This window comes from Caloenas nicobarica, chromosome 11 (assembly GCF_036013445.1).
Source record: "Caloenas nicobarica isolate bCalNic1 chromosome 11, bCalNic1.hap1, whole genome shotgun sequence".
NCBI lineage: Eukaryota > Metazoa > Chordata > Aves > Columbiformes > Columbidae > Caloenas > Caloenas nicobarica.
This window is the reverse complement of record NC_088255.1, coordinates 9,445,194-9,461,374: the sequence shown is the minus strand read 5'-3', so window position 1 is coordinate 9,461,374 and position 16,181 is coordinate 9,445,194. Positions and strand designations below refer to the sequence as shown.

Sequence of the window (16,181 nt, the reverse complement as noted above, 5' to 3'; positions counted from 1 at the left end):
CTAAGTCCCTGACAGAGAGCACATGGTGTAAACCTGTCTGTATCTCTCTGTTTGCAACAAGAGTTGCCTCTTTGGCCCTGGAGCAGCCAGAACTGCTCATTGCAGGAGAGGGAGGAGTGGGGGTAGGATGTGCTGGGACTGGAATGGAGGATCTGCTGCCTAAGGCTGTGATTGGACTTGTCGTACTCCTTCCTTCCCAATGCTTGCACTGTCCTTGTGTGAAGTAGAGTTGCTGTGATTTAGATTCTTTGGCTGTTTCAAATCTTTCAATATGTTTTTCTCAGTTTAATAGAAATAGCACTTGAGTAATGCTTTTAAGTTTTTATTTGAAGCTACCAAGGATCAAAATGAATTCTTAAATGAAGACCAAGGTAGATAGTCTAATAGTAAGAACAATCTCTTGTGGGAACTGAGGTTCCAGTCAAAAGTTATAACAGTTACATCGAAATATATTCATATATTGAAGTCCACATGCAAATGCAATTCACCTCAAACAGGAGTGTTCATTAATAAGTCTTAAGAAGTTACCATGGAGCTGAAGGAACTGATGAAAGGTGTCAACTGTTTATGAGAAGGCATGTTTATGGCATTAACAAGAAAACAATTTGTTTCTGCATTTAGGATCTGTCCAGACTCTGAAATCCTGGGTGCCTGGTGTGCCTGTGGCACAGTTGAAGTTATGATCCTTGTGCTGACTTAAAGGTTTTCATATGGCTGGCCTGAATGCTGACCAGTGAAAGGAAAGATGGAGATCGTAGTTCTGCTGCAGTGTTCTGCATGTTCTTTTTGGTGTGAAAGAAAACCACCTGCATTCATCCCTCCAGGATGAATTTGTTTCTTTGTTTAGGGAATAGAAATAATGTATTAGTCATGTTATGAACTGGCTAGTGGTGAAGGGAAATGCAGAAAGGTTTGGTCATGTGGTGCTCTTTAATTAACAGCTGTGTGAAGGCAGGATTGGGGTCTGAGAAACTGGAGTGGACAGGGCTCTGCTCCCCATTCCCACACAGGTTGTCACTCACAGACTTGGACTTCAGAGCCTTCTACTCTTCCTCTCAACCCTCCTTGCGCTCCCAGCTTCCAATCCCTAATATCCCTGTTCCTGAGTTGAATCTAGTGAGCCATGATGACAGGGTGTGTGGGAAGAAATTTGTGAAGAGTGGCCCTAAGTATGGGACTACATGGGTAGAGAAGAAAAGACCATTTACGTGGAAACTGTCTGGTTCAGCCGAGCAGAGCAGCACTATATTAGTACATGTGTAAGCTACTGTGTTATCCCAGTCCCTAGGGAACTGGACCAGTGCGTTATCAGTGAGTTTAACCACCTTCAGCTCCCTTTGGCTTCAAGCATTAAGCTTCTGCCTAGTGGCAGTTGGAAGTTGAGACTTGCAGGGCCTGACTGCAGAGAACCCCTTTGGGAGCTCCCCCTGTGATGTTATGACCGGCTGCTCAGCTGCAGCTTAAGGACCCAACAGAGATTTTTGTGATTTGACTTAAGGGATTGCTTTCAGACACGAAGCAAGTAAGTGATTAAGTATGAAGAAGATGTGGTAATGAGTTTCAGATGAGGTCTTTTATGTTTATTAAAAGAGGTCTGAAAGTTTGCTGCTACTAACTTAAAGAGCAATCTTTGGATCTTACACTGCACACTGCTTACAAACTACAAGATCCTGTTACTTTAATATTGTAAAAAAAGTCTTAAAATAAATCCAGTAGAATATATATACATTTTTTTTTTTTTTCCCCAGTGTGTAGCAAAGCAATGAGCCATTTTAAGAGTGGGAAGAACATGCATGTAGAGATCCAATAGATCATCTAAATTGGTCCCAAACCAAGTTTAAAATGGCATTGCAGAGACTTTTGCTTTGGCTAAATTTAGCATTACAAAACTCAGAATAAAAATAAATTAAATTTGCTGATTGTTTTGTAGTTTGCTAATGTTCTGATTAACTAGGGAAAAAATGCTTAATACATGTGACCCTTTCAGACTATTCCAACTGCAGAACTTAAAAATGCTAAACTAACATTTGTACCCTTCCAGTTACTTCCATCTAGCATTTAATTATGAATAAACATTATGAATTTCTAGGTAATGTAAACCTTAAACCCTTGTTCTTTATTTTTCTGACATTTGTACGTTTGAAATTTGGATTAGTGAATCTAATATTTCTTACTTGCCTGACTTCCTGCAGGTCTGTTGTAGACAGAGAATTATGCTAGATTGCCACATCATATATTTTCAATCCAAACCTTGTCTTCTCACTGGTGTACCTCGCAGCCAAAACAAGCCTATGTTAGTCCACTTAATGCGAACACCCCATGGTTTCAAAGCTGCAGAAGAAAACAGCGTCAAAAATAGCCTCTATTCGAGGAAACCTGTCTTTGTAATAACAAATGATTGCACTCTCTTTATCTTAGTTCTCTTCCTTGCATCGTAATGTCATTTTAATGGCTTGCAAGCCTGGCAAGGGTTTCCCATGCCCGTGCTGCCACCTCTGAGCTCTCTGTGCTACACAGCATCTCTCTCTGGGTGGAGTGGAAGGGCAAATGTAGAAGTAGGTCTATCGCAGTATTTTTAATATCTCCTCTCCTGGACTCTAAGTTTCAATGTGTTAACCAGCCTTCTGGAAAAACGAAATATTTCACTAAGAATAAACTCTTTTATTTCCGTACCTCAGGCTAGAATTCGAGAGTTTGAGACTGCAGAAGGAGTGCAAAATTGAATCCATAACAGCTAACACTAACAGTGGGTTGGTTTTGTTCATCTCTCACAATGTTTAAAAATGCTGACAAAATTTCATGGGTATTTTATTTACAAATTATCCTTCAATAACATGAGGCTCACATTAAAAAAAAAAAAAAAAAAGAAAAAAAGAAAAAAAAGTGTCTCTTATGTTCTTTAACAACTTGATCTATAATGAAATCTGTTTTTTACCCCAAAACATCCCCACCCAGTGTTCTGCGTTGTGTTGCCTGTGAGCCGCTCAGCGATTCCTTTGTAACTGCATTTCTGAACCAGAACGTGGAATCTCGTATATTCAATTTAGTGAAAGTGCTCACGGGAGGGACTAATGTATGTAAGGTGCAACTCTTGCAGTACTCTTGCAGTTAAACCCAAACATATTCTGTTGCTTTAATGAACTGAGATGTCTACTATTTTATTACAAAAATACCTTTTATTGCAAAGGTATTAGGAGTAGAATTTATGTGATGGATAATTCTTTCACCTCCACTTAACCATCACATCCCTGTAAGACCACTTAAGTATGTGCTTTGTTCCATTCCATTATTATATTTTAATTTAAGGAAGCTGTGACAAGGTCTCTTTGAATACCTTTTTGAAAGTTCTTGAGAGCCAATAGTCTGAATAGCATATGAGAAGTTCTCAAAGATTGTATCAGTGAGCATCTCGACAGTGACTGCCTCATCCCCTCTTCATGGCGTGAAGAGTAACACCTTTTCCATTTGGAATCGTGTTATACCTTACGTTGTGGTAACTACTCTAGGCAGGGCAAATTAAATACAGGATGCAGAACATGATTTTCAATGACTTACGTGTTTAAGTCAGGATGATTTTTTTTCTGAGTCTTTTATGCATATATCAAGTTAGGACTGTTTTAATGCTATTTCATGTTTTGCTTCTATTCTACTTTTTCTATTCATGCTTTGGTGCTGAATGTGCTTTCATTTTTTATTACATTTTAACAAGTAAAAGAATCTCTTCATTTGAGAGTGTGCTAATGGTCTTTACTAAAACCTAAATATGTTTGATGTACTCACTTTAGGTTGATGCCTTGCGGTTACGATTGGAAGAAAAAGAAACCTTTCTGAATAAAAAAACAAAACAACTTCAAGACCTCACAGAAGAGAAAGGAACCCTGGCTGGAGAAATTCGAGATATGAAAGACATGTTGGAAGTAAAAGAAAGAAAAATTAATGTCCTTCAAAAAAAGGTAAGGTTGCTGATGAAAGGATATGTTGTAAAACTTGTGAGGCACATTTAAAGGAAATATATGTATTTCTTATAGTGTATTACTTCTAATATATTTTTTAAAAGTACAAGGACTGAGTCTGTAATAGTCAAGTAGTTTTTTAATGTAAAATATGTTACTGTTTTCCATGGAATCATTTCTGTAGTATAATATCTTAGTTGCATTATATCACAACGATATTAAGTACTGCAGTTTCCACAAAATTATTGGAGTTAAAGTTCTAAAAATTCTGACAAAACCTCTTATTCCTCAACATGAGGGATTCTGTTATCCTTACTAACACTGATTATCAGTCCTTTCAGGGAATTGCCTGGAAAGGCAGTTCTGCAAGGGTTCTGCAGACAGTAGTAGAGTGTTGATTTCCCATATCCTTTTTCTCACACTCACAAGAATATTCATGCTAGCAGGTATGTTCTCTGTGTGTCGCTCTTTATTGCATGTCGATGCACTTGTGAGCATACAGATAAATGGAGAAAAGGTTCCTGACATCAAATATATTTTACTATTACTTCTCCTTTTACAGCCACTCAAAGAATGTCTACTCCTTACTCTCTACTACTATTATAGGTAGTTCATGTTACTGTGGTTTTCCTCCAGGAATCATATAGGGTTCACATGATCTGTCTTTGCTTCTGTCTGCAATTGGTTAAATACAGTCTTTAAAAAGCCAAGTCCTTATTATCCAGAAAATGAGTTTTCAGGCCCAGGGAGTAAGGCCTATCAAAACTTGGAATATAGGTACTCATCCCCTTTAATCTTATTTCTGAATATTTGCCTTGTTAGCAATGCTGATGATGTGAAGAGAGCAAACTTCATGCCTTTTATCCTGTGCTGGATGCTAATTAGTTTTGGATGTCACTTGAGAATTTTGAAGAAAAGAATGCAACTTTTCTTATGGTTTGCATTCTAAGAAAAACCCCAAACTAACCCACAATTTACAGTTGGTCTTGTATTCAGCTTTTGAGGAAATGGATCAGAAGGAGGAATGTGGATTCAGTGATCAAACTTGTATGATGAATATAACTTCTCACAGAGCTGTCAGCACTATCTGTCATAGCTATGTGCTCAGACATATGCAACATAGTGTGTTTTTCTGGTTTAAATACATCATGACTATTTTCTTAGGGCTTGCAGATGGTCTTGCTTCTTTCGCACCTGCTTCTTAATGAAAATAATCACACTCAAGCTGCACTACCACTTCACTAAATTATAGAGTAAACACACATTATAGCCTCTTGAGCTCCAGTATACAATGTGATAAAAAAACCCTGCTAACTACTAGGTGCAAAATCAGAGCTAGTACTAAACTGATTCTTTAAAACCGGAAGTTGCACCTGAATTTTTTTTGAGGTTTTTATTCTGGTAAATATGCTTCATCAGGGGACTTCTGAAGTTCAAATTTTCTGCTATGGGCTAAATACTTAGGGAAGAATGAATTATGGTGATTACTTAAAAAAAGGGAAAAATAGTTCGTTTACATCATGTAAAGGTTATGCATAGATTTGTTTCTCAGAAGCGTTTTTAATAACCGCTTTATCTTAATATGTGGATGTTAGCATGCCCAAATATGTTAATACCAGATTATCATTACACTATTATTTTGTTTATAGGAAAATAATAGAATATTTGGCAAAGAAATATTTAAAATAATTCTTAGGTCACATTTTCAGCTTTGGATCATTATTCTACCTGTGCCTCTGTTCCAAAATGTTTGGAGATAAATTCACTCACAAACAATTTGACTAGAGAAAAATTTGATTGAAATGTCATCCTGCTCTACTCACCCCTGTTATTTAAATAAATCTAGAGTATGATACTAGGAAGGATGCTTTCACTGTTTGCTTTTCATGTGTTTGGTGTACGATTCTGGGTAGAAAATTCTGTATGTCTAGGCCTTTAAATTCTTCTGGGGAAAAAAAATAAATCTACGTGCCTAGTTAACCCAAGTGTTCATTTTGGCAGTGCTTATTAGATCATGAATTCTCATGGTTAGCCTCCTTGAGCATCCCGCATCCTTGGCAGCAGATGCAATCTCACCTCTGGACCACAGTACTTGCATGTTAGAAGGGAAGATGTTCAGTGTCTGTCCACTGGTTGGTTGTTTTTTTTTTTTTTTTTTCCCCAAGAAGCTTTCCTGGCATTACATGAAGTTATGTGTCCCAGGGTATTCATACTTCATAGAGTCTTTATGTTATGTCAAAGGCAAAGAGAGCACAGCTCCTTTTTGACCATAGGTAGATGGTTCATTCAGTCACATGTTAGTTCAGAAATATGTTGGACTAATTCCTAGTGCTGTAGTAGTCTAATATTTTTGAACAGTCAATTTTCAGTAACGGATGCTGTGCTTTTAGGAAAAGATTGTGCAATGTATTATACCTCTTTTCTTTGCAGTTTTGTCAACATACCTTTCCAATAGAAACCATATATAAGGATAAATTTTGATGGAAAAGTATTTAATACATATTGATTGCAGTGATTATATCCTTTACTCGAACCTAATTATGCCTTTATCCTTTAGTCCTTGACTGCACATGCCTCTTGTGTTCTTTGTTTTTCCTCATCTTTTCCTTCTGACCTTTCGGCCACTTCTTCCAATACTGTTTTCGCTTCAAGGGATGGCAGCCAGACATTTGCTTGTTGTCCTCATTGTGCACATACATGTGGAGAATTCAGTGGACCCTTCCGTATGACACTTGAGAGGTGAAGCAGTGACTGGCCCCTCTGGTGGCTCGTCCTGCCTCTACAGACCTCCTTTCAGGGCATTGTTGTGGCTGCCGTCTTACTCTCATGAAAACCATTATGAAAGTGAAGGAATTGCTTCTAGTTCTTCTTCTTAAGTTCTCTCTAGACAGTAGATTCTTCTGACTGTAATGTTATAATGCTTGTCTCTGTCTTCTTTTTTCTGTGCAGGGCCAAATTTTATATTTGTGTATTTTTATTTACTTTTGATACAAGGACTTGTGAATAACCAGTTATTTTAGTGCCTTCATTTGTTATGCAAGATAGGTGGCTACATCTCTCTTCCCCCAACCTGAAGTGCTTCACTCAGCCTAAAATAACATTTATTTTAATGGTTGTATACAAGCAATTGAAGAAGGAAGACTTTGTATATAGTGCTTAAAAGTATTTCTGTCAGTTATAACCTGAAACTGAGTAGGAAGGAGTATATAACTTAGATGCAATTTCTAATTCTACGTATATCTTGTGTACTTTACTGTTATCTGCCGTGTTGAAAAATATGAAGGAGACCAAACCACAACAAGGAAAACTCACTGTCAAAATTGGAATTGTTTCTTCTCCTTTCTGCGTAGTTGTTACACTTGGAGGACAGGATGGGTTGTGTTGAGGGCTCCCTACCAAAGGTGTGGAGGAAACAACAACATTGGCAACAAAACAGCTGTGGTGAGTCCCACAGGGTGGCATAGGAACACATCAGGCAACATGTTGCAGAAAAAAGGAATGGCCTACATAATGAGCTAATGATGCATTGTCCTTCCATGCAGTGGTTTTGGTGTAATTTTTGATCAAGCTGAAAAACCACTACACTATTCAGTATAATTTGCAGGCTTAAGGGAGGCCCAGCAGTGAAACAGCATGCATTTAGAGGGTTTGGATCAAGGTAGATTGGCATGGAGTAATAATAAACTTATGTCAATGTCAGAGGTGCAATATTACTTAATATTTCTTTCTTTTAGAATTGTTGGCACCACTGTTCCATTTTAGTGCCAGTAAAGTTGGGTATGCTGTTTTAATAGCCTTGTTTAACCTGGCAAAGCTAGTCTTGCACCTCATATCTGTCAGTTTAGCATGCAAAGGGGCAGGCCTCAGAAATCTTTATGTATTTCTTACCAGAACATGCAAGTTCTATAAATTTGGCTGAGTTTTAGGCTGAACGGCAGAAGTGCTGAACTGTATGATGATTCTTTCATGTCCCTTTTTGCTCGGAACCTTTCTCTTTCATACAGTGGCTATGCTTGGTGTGTTTTGTCCTTTAGGAATCTGTGAATATATTAAAAAACAATTACATACTCTGAAGTATGAGTCTCAGTAGCTGTTGAGACAAGAACAGTGTAGAGGATGTAGACCTGGATCATATTAGGACAACAGCTTGTGGAAATTCTTTTGTGGGGACTATTTATTATAAAAGAACACCATGTAAAGGGGACTAATATAATATTCTACTTTGACTTCCAACATAACTTTTCATGTAAAATGTTACAGTTTCCATCTTTAATAGTTTAAGCTTTGTGATTGATGAAGTGCTACATGACTGAGGGCCCTAACCTACCAGCTAATTAGCATTTGTAGGAAATGTCATAAAGTCTTAGCTCTCAAGTAATAATTGGAATCTGTACTTGGAGTGCCTGTACCATGCACACTAGGTATTATTGTCCAGTTCATGTTAAATTAAAATGTGTTGTACAATTAATTGTACACTTTACTGTTTGTTGTCTTCTAAAAAAGAGGACATTTACATACAGTCATATTTGGAGTATACTAGCGTAAACAAATGAGCCCTACTCTTGTGCTTAGAAATTTGCATCAGTGTTATTGCTTGGTGCAGGAATTCTGGCTGAGAACACCGCTGAAATTGAAACTTCTGAATCCAGAATGGTCCATGAAGACCTAAGAAACCAATTTCTGTTGTTTGATCTTAACAAGCAGAAAGTGCAAGCGCATCGCTGATAGCAGATGCCTCTGGCTTTTTTTTTTTTGTGGCTTAATCAGTTGTGAGTACATTTTCATAAACCCTGTAGAGGCGTGATGACGGCATGATGAAAGACGTTATAATTAACTTTGTCACATTCTATCAGAACACTGTGAATAGGCTATTATGTGAACTGGGGTTTTGAAATTACCCAACAGAGTTCTATTGTATTTCTGGAGTGAGACAACAAATTCTGAACTAATTAGTTCTCCTGTAAAACAGACCAATATTCTGACTGCAGATTACCAGTGTTAAAAAAAATTAGGGAGTCATTCTGGTGTAACACAAGTTTTGGTGTTTCAAAGCTGCTATGGTGGCTATCGACTTGTGTGTTACATTTAGAAATGTTTCTTCTAATATATTCCCCCTTTAAGGATACAGTGTTGAGTGTTCTGAGTGTTAGAAAATTGTACTTTGCTGGCTGCCGATGCTTGCAGCTTTGCCAGATCATGTTATGTTATTCAGATAAGGCATTCTGAAAGTGAGATTGAACTAAATATAGCCAGTTGGTCATCCCGGGTGGTAGTGTTATTGATCCCAATATATTATCCAAAAAATAGTCCTCAATAATTCTTCACAATAAAATGCAGCCTTTGGACCCTTAAACTTTGCATGGCGTACACATCAAGGCTGCCTGAATAAATACAGAAAAAACTGAAGTCTAGCCAGTGCAGCTGTTGGGATTCACTTAGCCCATACACTGAGACGTTGCGAACAATGTCATTAAGATCAGAGGCAATGATCATTTTCACTTTCCTTTTGATTCTTTTTTTCCCATTCTTTGTAACACACTACACTTCTAAGTTTTTTACAGGTTATAAATGTCACTGGAAAAATGTGACTAAATACAGGTTCACTTAGTGAAGCCAATCTGAATGATCAGCCAGCCTAAAACCATAGCTATGAGTTTAGGTAAGTCTTTGCACCTTGAAATCCATGATAATTACAAAGTTTTCCAGTCTGTGTCTGAATCTACTGTCTTTTCCAATGAGTTTACTACCCACTGAAGCTAGAAGCCCAGCCTTTTGTTCTTCCCTGTATTTCCAATGACTTGCTTGCTACTGCTGCTTTTGTTCAAGTCAACACTTGTTGGATTCCTTGCTTCTACTTATTGACTTATTTGAAAGTAACACTTCGCAGGAGAAAATCGCTGAATTCCTCAAATTAAGTTTCAGGAGATTACAGAATCTAAAAACTGTTTTATCTAATGCCAGTTCTGTAAACATGGTAAATTTTGGCTATCAAGTGTATTGTAAGTCATAGAACCTCAAGTAAGTGAAGAAACACTGACTGCACCTGTCTGGGTGTTAAAGTTGTTTGGAGATCTGCTCGTAATAATAATGTCTAAGCAGGTCTCTTTATCAGCAGCGGCTGATGAATTCATGAAATGGCTGGAGATGCTTGGAATAATTCAGAAGCATCACTGGGTTTCAGTATAAGTAGCTGAAACTGCAAGCATGTCTTAGTTTACAGTAATTATTCTTCCAGTAGGATGGGAGAAGCATCTGTTCTTTTGGATAGCCTTCACTTACTTGTCAGAAAATACTATAAAAAGCAACATCTATACAGTTTTTTAAGAAACAGCATCAAACTGCAGCTGGTCAAACTAGTCCGGTGCATGTACCAGTAATATACATCTCTGAAGAGGTAACAAGGAAACCTGTTTGTTTGCATGTTTGAAAATCTTAATTGTATTTTTAAATCCTAAAAGTTAAAAATAATTATTCGTGTGCCTTTGTATGTCTTCTATGGAAAACTGAGCATTTAAAATATATCATTTAATTCATTTAAGAGCTATAAGGTAAGAAATTGTTAGTGAAAGTGAAAAAGGAGGTAGTTATTTGAAGAAATAGGCTGAGATAAGAAATAGTGCTCTGAAGAGATGCTGTCATATATTTGTTTGTGTAATTTTCAGCACAGTAGTACGATACTATTACTACATACATTATTAAATAAAACATTAACTTTCTAAATGCAGTCATATATACAGAAAGGAAGCAAGCAGTTGTAAGAGCTAAAATATGATGTAGTACAATATATAAATGAGAGATTTAAAAAGATCACCTTTTGAGAAATAGTAAATGTGTATGCATAGATCACATGTATTTAGAATTTTAAAGATAAATCCTGAAGTGTAAGTAAGGTGAGTTATTCCAGATCAAGTTGTGCTAGTTTTGAGAGGGTTGAGTACTTCAATACTCTGGTTATAGGTAGCACACAGAGTTCGTCTTACAAGCAGTGTGCAAAGTAGGACTGAGCTTAATGAGATACTCACATAAGGGTATCACTGCTAGCGTGACACCAGTGCTGTTGGTGAGGAAGGAAGCTGCCATTCAGCTCTGAAATGTCAATACCAATTAACAAAGTTATCTTTAAATAAGATCCTAAGTTTTATTCATGCTGAGGAAGCAGCCAGCTTGCATACTGGGAATTTTAAGCTGTGTGAGGAATAATATTTTCTTTTTGGTAGAGTTGGAGGAAATGTTTTTTGAAGTGTGAAAGAGCTAAATTATGTATAGTGTGACTGGGCAAAAAGAAAATAGAAGTTGTTGTATTTGGGAGGTCCAGAAGAACACAAAGAAATTATTTAGGGAAATGGATGACTACTTATATATCCAAAAAAGAATGAGGGCCAATCAGACTTGCTTAAGAGAAGAAATACATTTTTCTGTGAAATAGTCGTCTTAGACATGTAATAGAAGTCTACCGATTAGAATTAAAAATGGTAAGGGACAGTGTTAAAAATAATTGTACATCAGAGAGGTATCCTGCTGTCATGATTTTTTTTGGCATATTCAGCTGCTGAGAGGAGAGTGTATTCATGTGATTCACCGCTCTGGGAACGGCACCTGTGAGTGGCAGCCAGTTTCCCAGCTGAACATGACAGATTCAGCTGGTATTACACCTGCCAGCTGTTTACCATTCAATCCTTGACAACTCATTTAAATGACCAAACCAGATCCTTCAGAAAGTAGCCCATGGAACAAAGTTTTGTACAAACTCCAAAGGCTTGTAGGTCTTATTTACCTGCTAATCTTTTTCTTGAAAGCTCTTTCAAGCTCCTGCTGGAGGTGACAGTTTAGTGGCAGGGAGGGAGGAGGTTGGGTGGCTTCTCACTTTTTCTGACTGTCACAGGCACTGAAAAGGGGGATTCACAGGAACATGCTGCAGGTGCCTCTGAATCAGCAGCCATTTCTCTGTTTATGTTGTAACTGAGCATAGGAAGTACTCTCTGCCAGGGTCCAAAATTTAGACCCGCTGGATTAAGTTGCCATTTTATACATATTCTGCAGTAGGATAAATACATGTATGTTAAAAGCATAGAGCTAGCTTCAGAATATATGAGGTGGCAAGCTGGGAATATGTTGCCAACTAATACTTTTAGTTAAAGCAACGGTTGTTTTATTCTGTATATCATGTTTTGTTACACGGCGTAACTGTGATTACACCAATATTGGTAGAGATGCTTAACATAAGTTGTCACCTTCAACGTAATCCTTTGTGAAGCCTGGAACTGTGCATCCCATTGGACTGATATATTTGGAGATGTTATACGTACTACTTACTGCTGCATGTATAGTGGGAGCAACTTAATCCTAGAAGTATTTTAAAGCTGTCATTACTTCCTGCTTGGGTAAAGTGAGGATGTTATTTACAAAAGTGAGTATTTATTTGTTTTCATTTGAACTAGTGCACCATCTATACTGGAATTTGGGGTATTAAAACTAAGGCTTAGACGCAGTTTAAAGTTTATTAACGTTGCCTGTATGCAAAGTATGATGATACATTTTGAACCTAAATAAATGGTCTGTATGATTCTGTATCATGGTTATAGTGCACTGCTTCAAATGTGTTGCTACCAGGTTTTTATTAATGATCCTTAGTAATTTTTAGTGTATTTTAGCTAAGAATTGCTAGAAAAATTGTGAATCATAGCTTGATGAAATGTTTCCTGGGAAAATGAGTTCATCAGCTTGTTAACTAAAGGGTGTTTCAAAAAGATGGACCCAATTTGAAATCACTATATCTCTGCAACCATGAACTGCCTATGAATGAAACTCTTACCACTTGAAAGGGCAGGGCATAGAGTTTCAAATGATTGCTGCTTGATAACTCATTAAATGTTTCTAAATGTTTATGTTGTTGTAACTTGTTGCCATTGCTTTGAAACTGGGTCCGTCTTTTTGAAACACCCTGTATATGCAGTAAAATCCATGAGAGGACAATTTGAAATCTTGAGTGTTTCAGAAATGGCACATTTTATGTATAATTTTGAGCCTATTTTGACTGAGAGATTAGTGTTTTTGTCATAGTCTGATGGATAAAGTATTTAGCAATGTAGTGACAGAATAGCTTCTTCTTTGTGATAAACCATCCTGACCTCATCCTGAAATAAGAAAGTAGATCCCACTGCCGTTCTTCATCTCCTTGCTAGGACAGGCAGTTACAGTTGATCCGCAGCTTGGCCTAATGTCTATGCAAGTTTGTTATATCTGGAAATAAAAAGAAACGTTTCCTAATAAATATAAAAAGTAGGCTTATGCATTAGCAGTTGGCTTTTACCAATTTTGTAGTATATTAAATTTCTATTCTTTTGTTGGCAAAGAATCAAACACCTTAATTTACGCGTTGCTAGAGCTCCTTGATGTTGGCAGTCATGCTTTCCTGGTGGTATTCCATTGCTGGCTGGCCGACTGAGCAGTCTGTGACTAGAGACTCTAATACCTTAGTAAACTGGATGTTTTATCACTTTTGGAAAAGCATCACCCCTCACCTTGGAGTGGAGCTCTTACTGGCTTTATGAAAGCATGAAGTTCAAAGGCTTAAGAGTACGCATGCAGATAAGTTTAATGGTAACAATAAATGAGAATTGTTATCTTCATACTTCTCCCTTTATATTATTGTTCCCAGATGTAGCCAGAGCTAGTGGTGCCAGTTTGGTCAGATTGCTTTGATAATTTTCTTGTTGCCAAGTAGTATGGATTTCTTAGTGGTAGAATCAGCAGTGGTATGTTTGAATATGAGTAGAATAAATCCAACTTCAGAACGGAATCTGAATCTAATTCACTTCCTCCTCGCACACCTGACTTTAATTTTTAACGCCTAGCCAGGCACAGTGTGAAGATCAAAGTGAAATAAAGAGAATGGAATAAAGCAGATCTTGGAAAGTAAAAAGAAAAATGGCATAACATTGTGTGATCTTTTATATATGAAGGAAATATTGGACCTATTTGCCATTCAGTTAGGAATAAATCTGCAGTAAATATACTAAAGGTAATTATGCCAGTGTAAACCCTTATTTATCTGGGAAAAAAATCAGGCCCACTATATTTACTGCCTAAGAGATGCCTTGATTTGACAGCAGAAATCTCCATTCATGTCCTCAGACAGGCACAGTCCTTTATTGCTCTGTGTTTAACCCCATGCTGAAGTGACTTCTGTTGTAGTTGTTCTTTGTAGTGCCTATTGCTGATCTTATGTGAGGGTAAGAAGCTGCTAAAGGTCCACACAAATTTGTAAACTATTTGTCTTAAAGCAGCTGCTTGTTGATAGACAGGATTGAGAGTATGTAAAAGCACATTTTAGATTTGAGAGGAATACTTGCTGTGGCCTATCCAAAATCTTAATCTATGGTAAGTCTGGATTTTTGTTGTGGCTGTCATGGGAGCCATAAATAGCTTGACCTGAATGTTTATTTAAAAAAAAAAAATCTGTGACTTTTGAGAGTTTCAGATTTTTTGCATGTCAGGAGGTGGATGTGATAGTAAGCAGCTGAACAAATGTAAAGAACTTCAAAGTATAGAATCTAGACTACATAGGAAGGTAATAGAAAACAGCAGTTTGCTAATTTAGTTGCAAAAGAGATCGTCCCTGTGAACTATTCATGTAAGACAGATTTGTAAGTTGTGTTAGATTTACAAAACATGATTTCTTGCATGAGATTTTACATATTCAGGAATCTTCACTGTTAGCACTCTTTCATTGTTACTAATTTTTTTATACTGCCCTTTTATGAAATGTAATTAAATTCAGCCTCTGCCTTGAAATGTAGGAATTGCAACACCTTCCCTGAGTCCCTATAAATCATTCTGACTCTGGGGAGGGTGAAGAAGAGCCACCTCATAGCCAGCTGGCTGCAGGCAGGGCAGCAAAACGAACCAATTCATGCCTCGTGAAATGCTTTCCCTTGGCAAGGCAGGTGCATTTCTCCTTCTTTGGACATATCGTAATGCCGACAGCAGCGTTCAGTGCTGTCAAACGTATCTTTTTTTGAGACCTGTGCTACAATTCATGCTGCAGGACGTGTTTTTCTCATTGAGGGCTTTTTTTTTTTTTCCTTTTTTGGGAGGGGACCTGGGGTGTGGGGAGGATGGGCAGTGCTGCAGTCGCTGGTTATCGCTGTGCCTTAAGCATTCTGTCACAAAAACTGTGAAAAAACCCTGAACAACAAAAAGGCACAGGAACAGAACAGGATGATTTGCTTGGCTTTGGTTAAGTTTTAATAGTCTCTTTACAGAATACCTGATTAACACTCATAGACTACCTGATTAACTTTTTGTACTAATGCTAAAATAAAAATTCTTTGAGTAGAGCAGTAGAAAATCTCTATATTTGCTTAGTTCTGGAATAAGCTCTTCCCTCTGTCTGACAGTTTTTCAGCATTGCGCTGGCCATCACTGAATCATTTTAGAAGTCCAGACCGTTAATAATATCTCTCATCTTCTGAAGGGGAGACACCAAAAATGGCAGTGTTGTCAGACTATTGCAGTTTCATTGTTAAGCAGTGCTCAACTTTTGAAAAGAATTTTGCAGTTCAAGTTAAGCACGTATTCTTAAGGAGAGAACCTGACAAAAATTAAGTTCTGTAATAATTCTAATGCTTGCAGAACTACAGATATAAAGCAGTCAATCTGTGTAGTGTATTTTGATATAGCCATCATTTCTAAAGGACTTCAAAGTGATCTTAACTGAAAACTCTTAACTCACCACTCTTCTGAAGGTTTTATCTACTGTCAAGCCCCACCATGGAGAGGGGCACATGGTTCAGGTAGTAAGAGAAGTGAATGTGGAGCTACAAGGGGTTAGTGCTATGGAGAGACAACTGCGTCTGACAGTTGCTGAAACTTCTCACTGTCCTATGCAATTCTTTAAGATAAATTTTCAAATATCTGGCATAAAAACCCCAAAGAAATATACATCATAGAAAAAAATATAAGAAGTGTGATTTTAGTTTTAGTATAGTGTGAGGTCAGTGTCACTGATATTGCAATAGCAGATGACCTCCAAATGCATCTTCAGGATATTACAATGAAGTTTCCTATAATGACCAAAGGAACAATGATGGTTTTTCATGCATCATTTCATCAAGGCTTCTACAATGAATGAAAAAAAAAATGAAGAAAGCCAAATGAATTAGGATGGCTACCTTGATTAACAAATGCCAGGCATCAATGTCCTAATGAAAAACTGGGTTGGAGAAA

At 37.3% G+C, this 16,181-nt stretch overlaps 1 protein-coding gene across 1 annotated transcript in view; it reads left to right on the top strand.

The window, feature by feature from the left end:
- Nucleotides 1–16,181, top strand: part of ERC2 (ELKS/RAB6-interacting/CAST family member 2) — a 400,553-nt gene that overhangs the window by 139,151 nt on the left and 245,221 nt on the right. Inside the window, exon 7 of the mRNA XM_065642652.1 lies at nt 3,786–3,953. Within this exon, the coding sequence (XP_065498724.1) occupies nt 3,786–3,953 (168 nt within the window). The remainder of the gene's footprint in view (nt 1–3,785; nt 3,954–16,181) is intronic.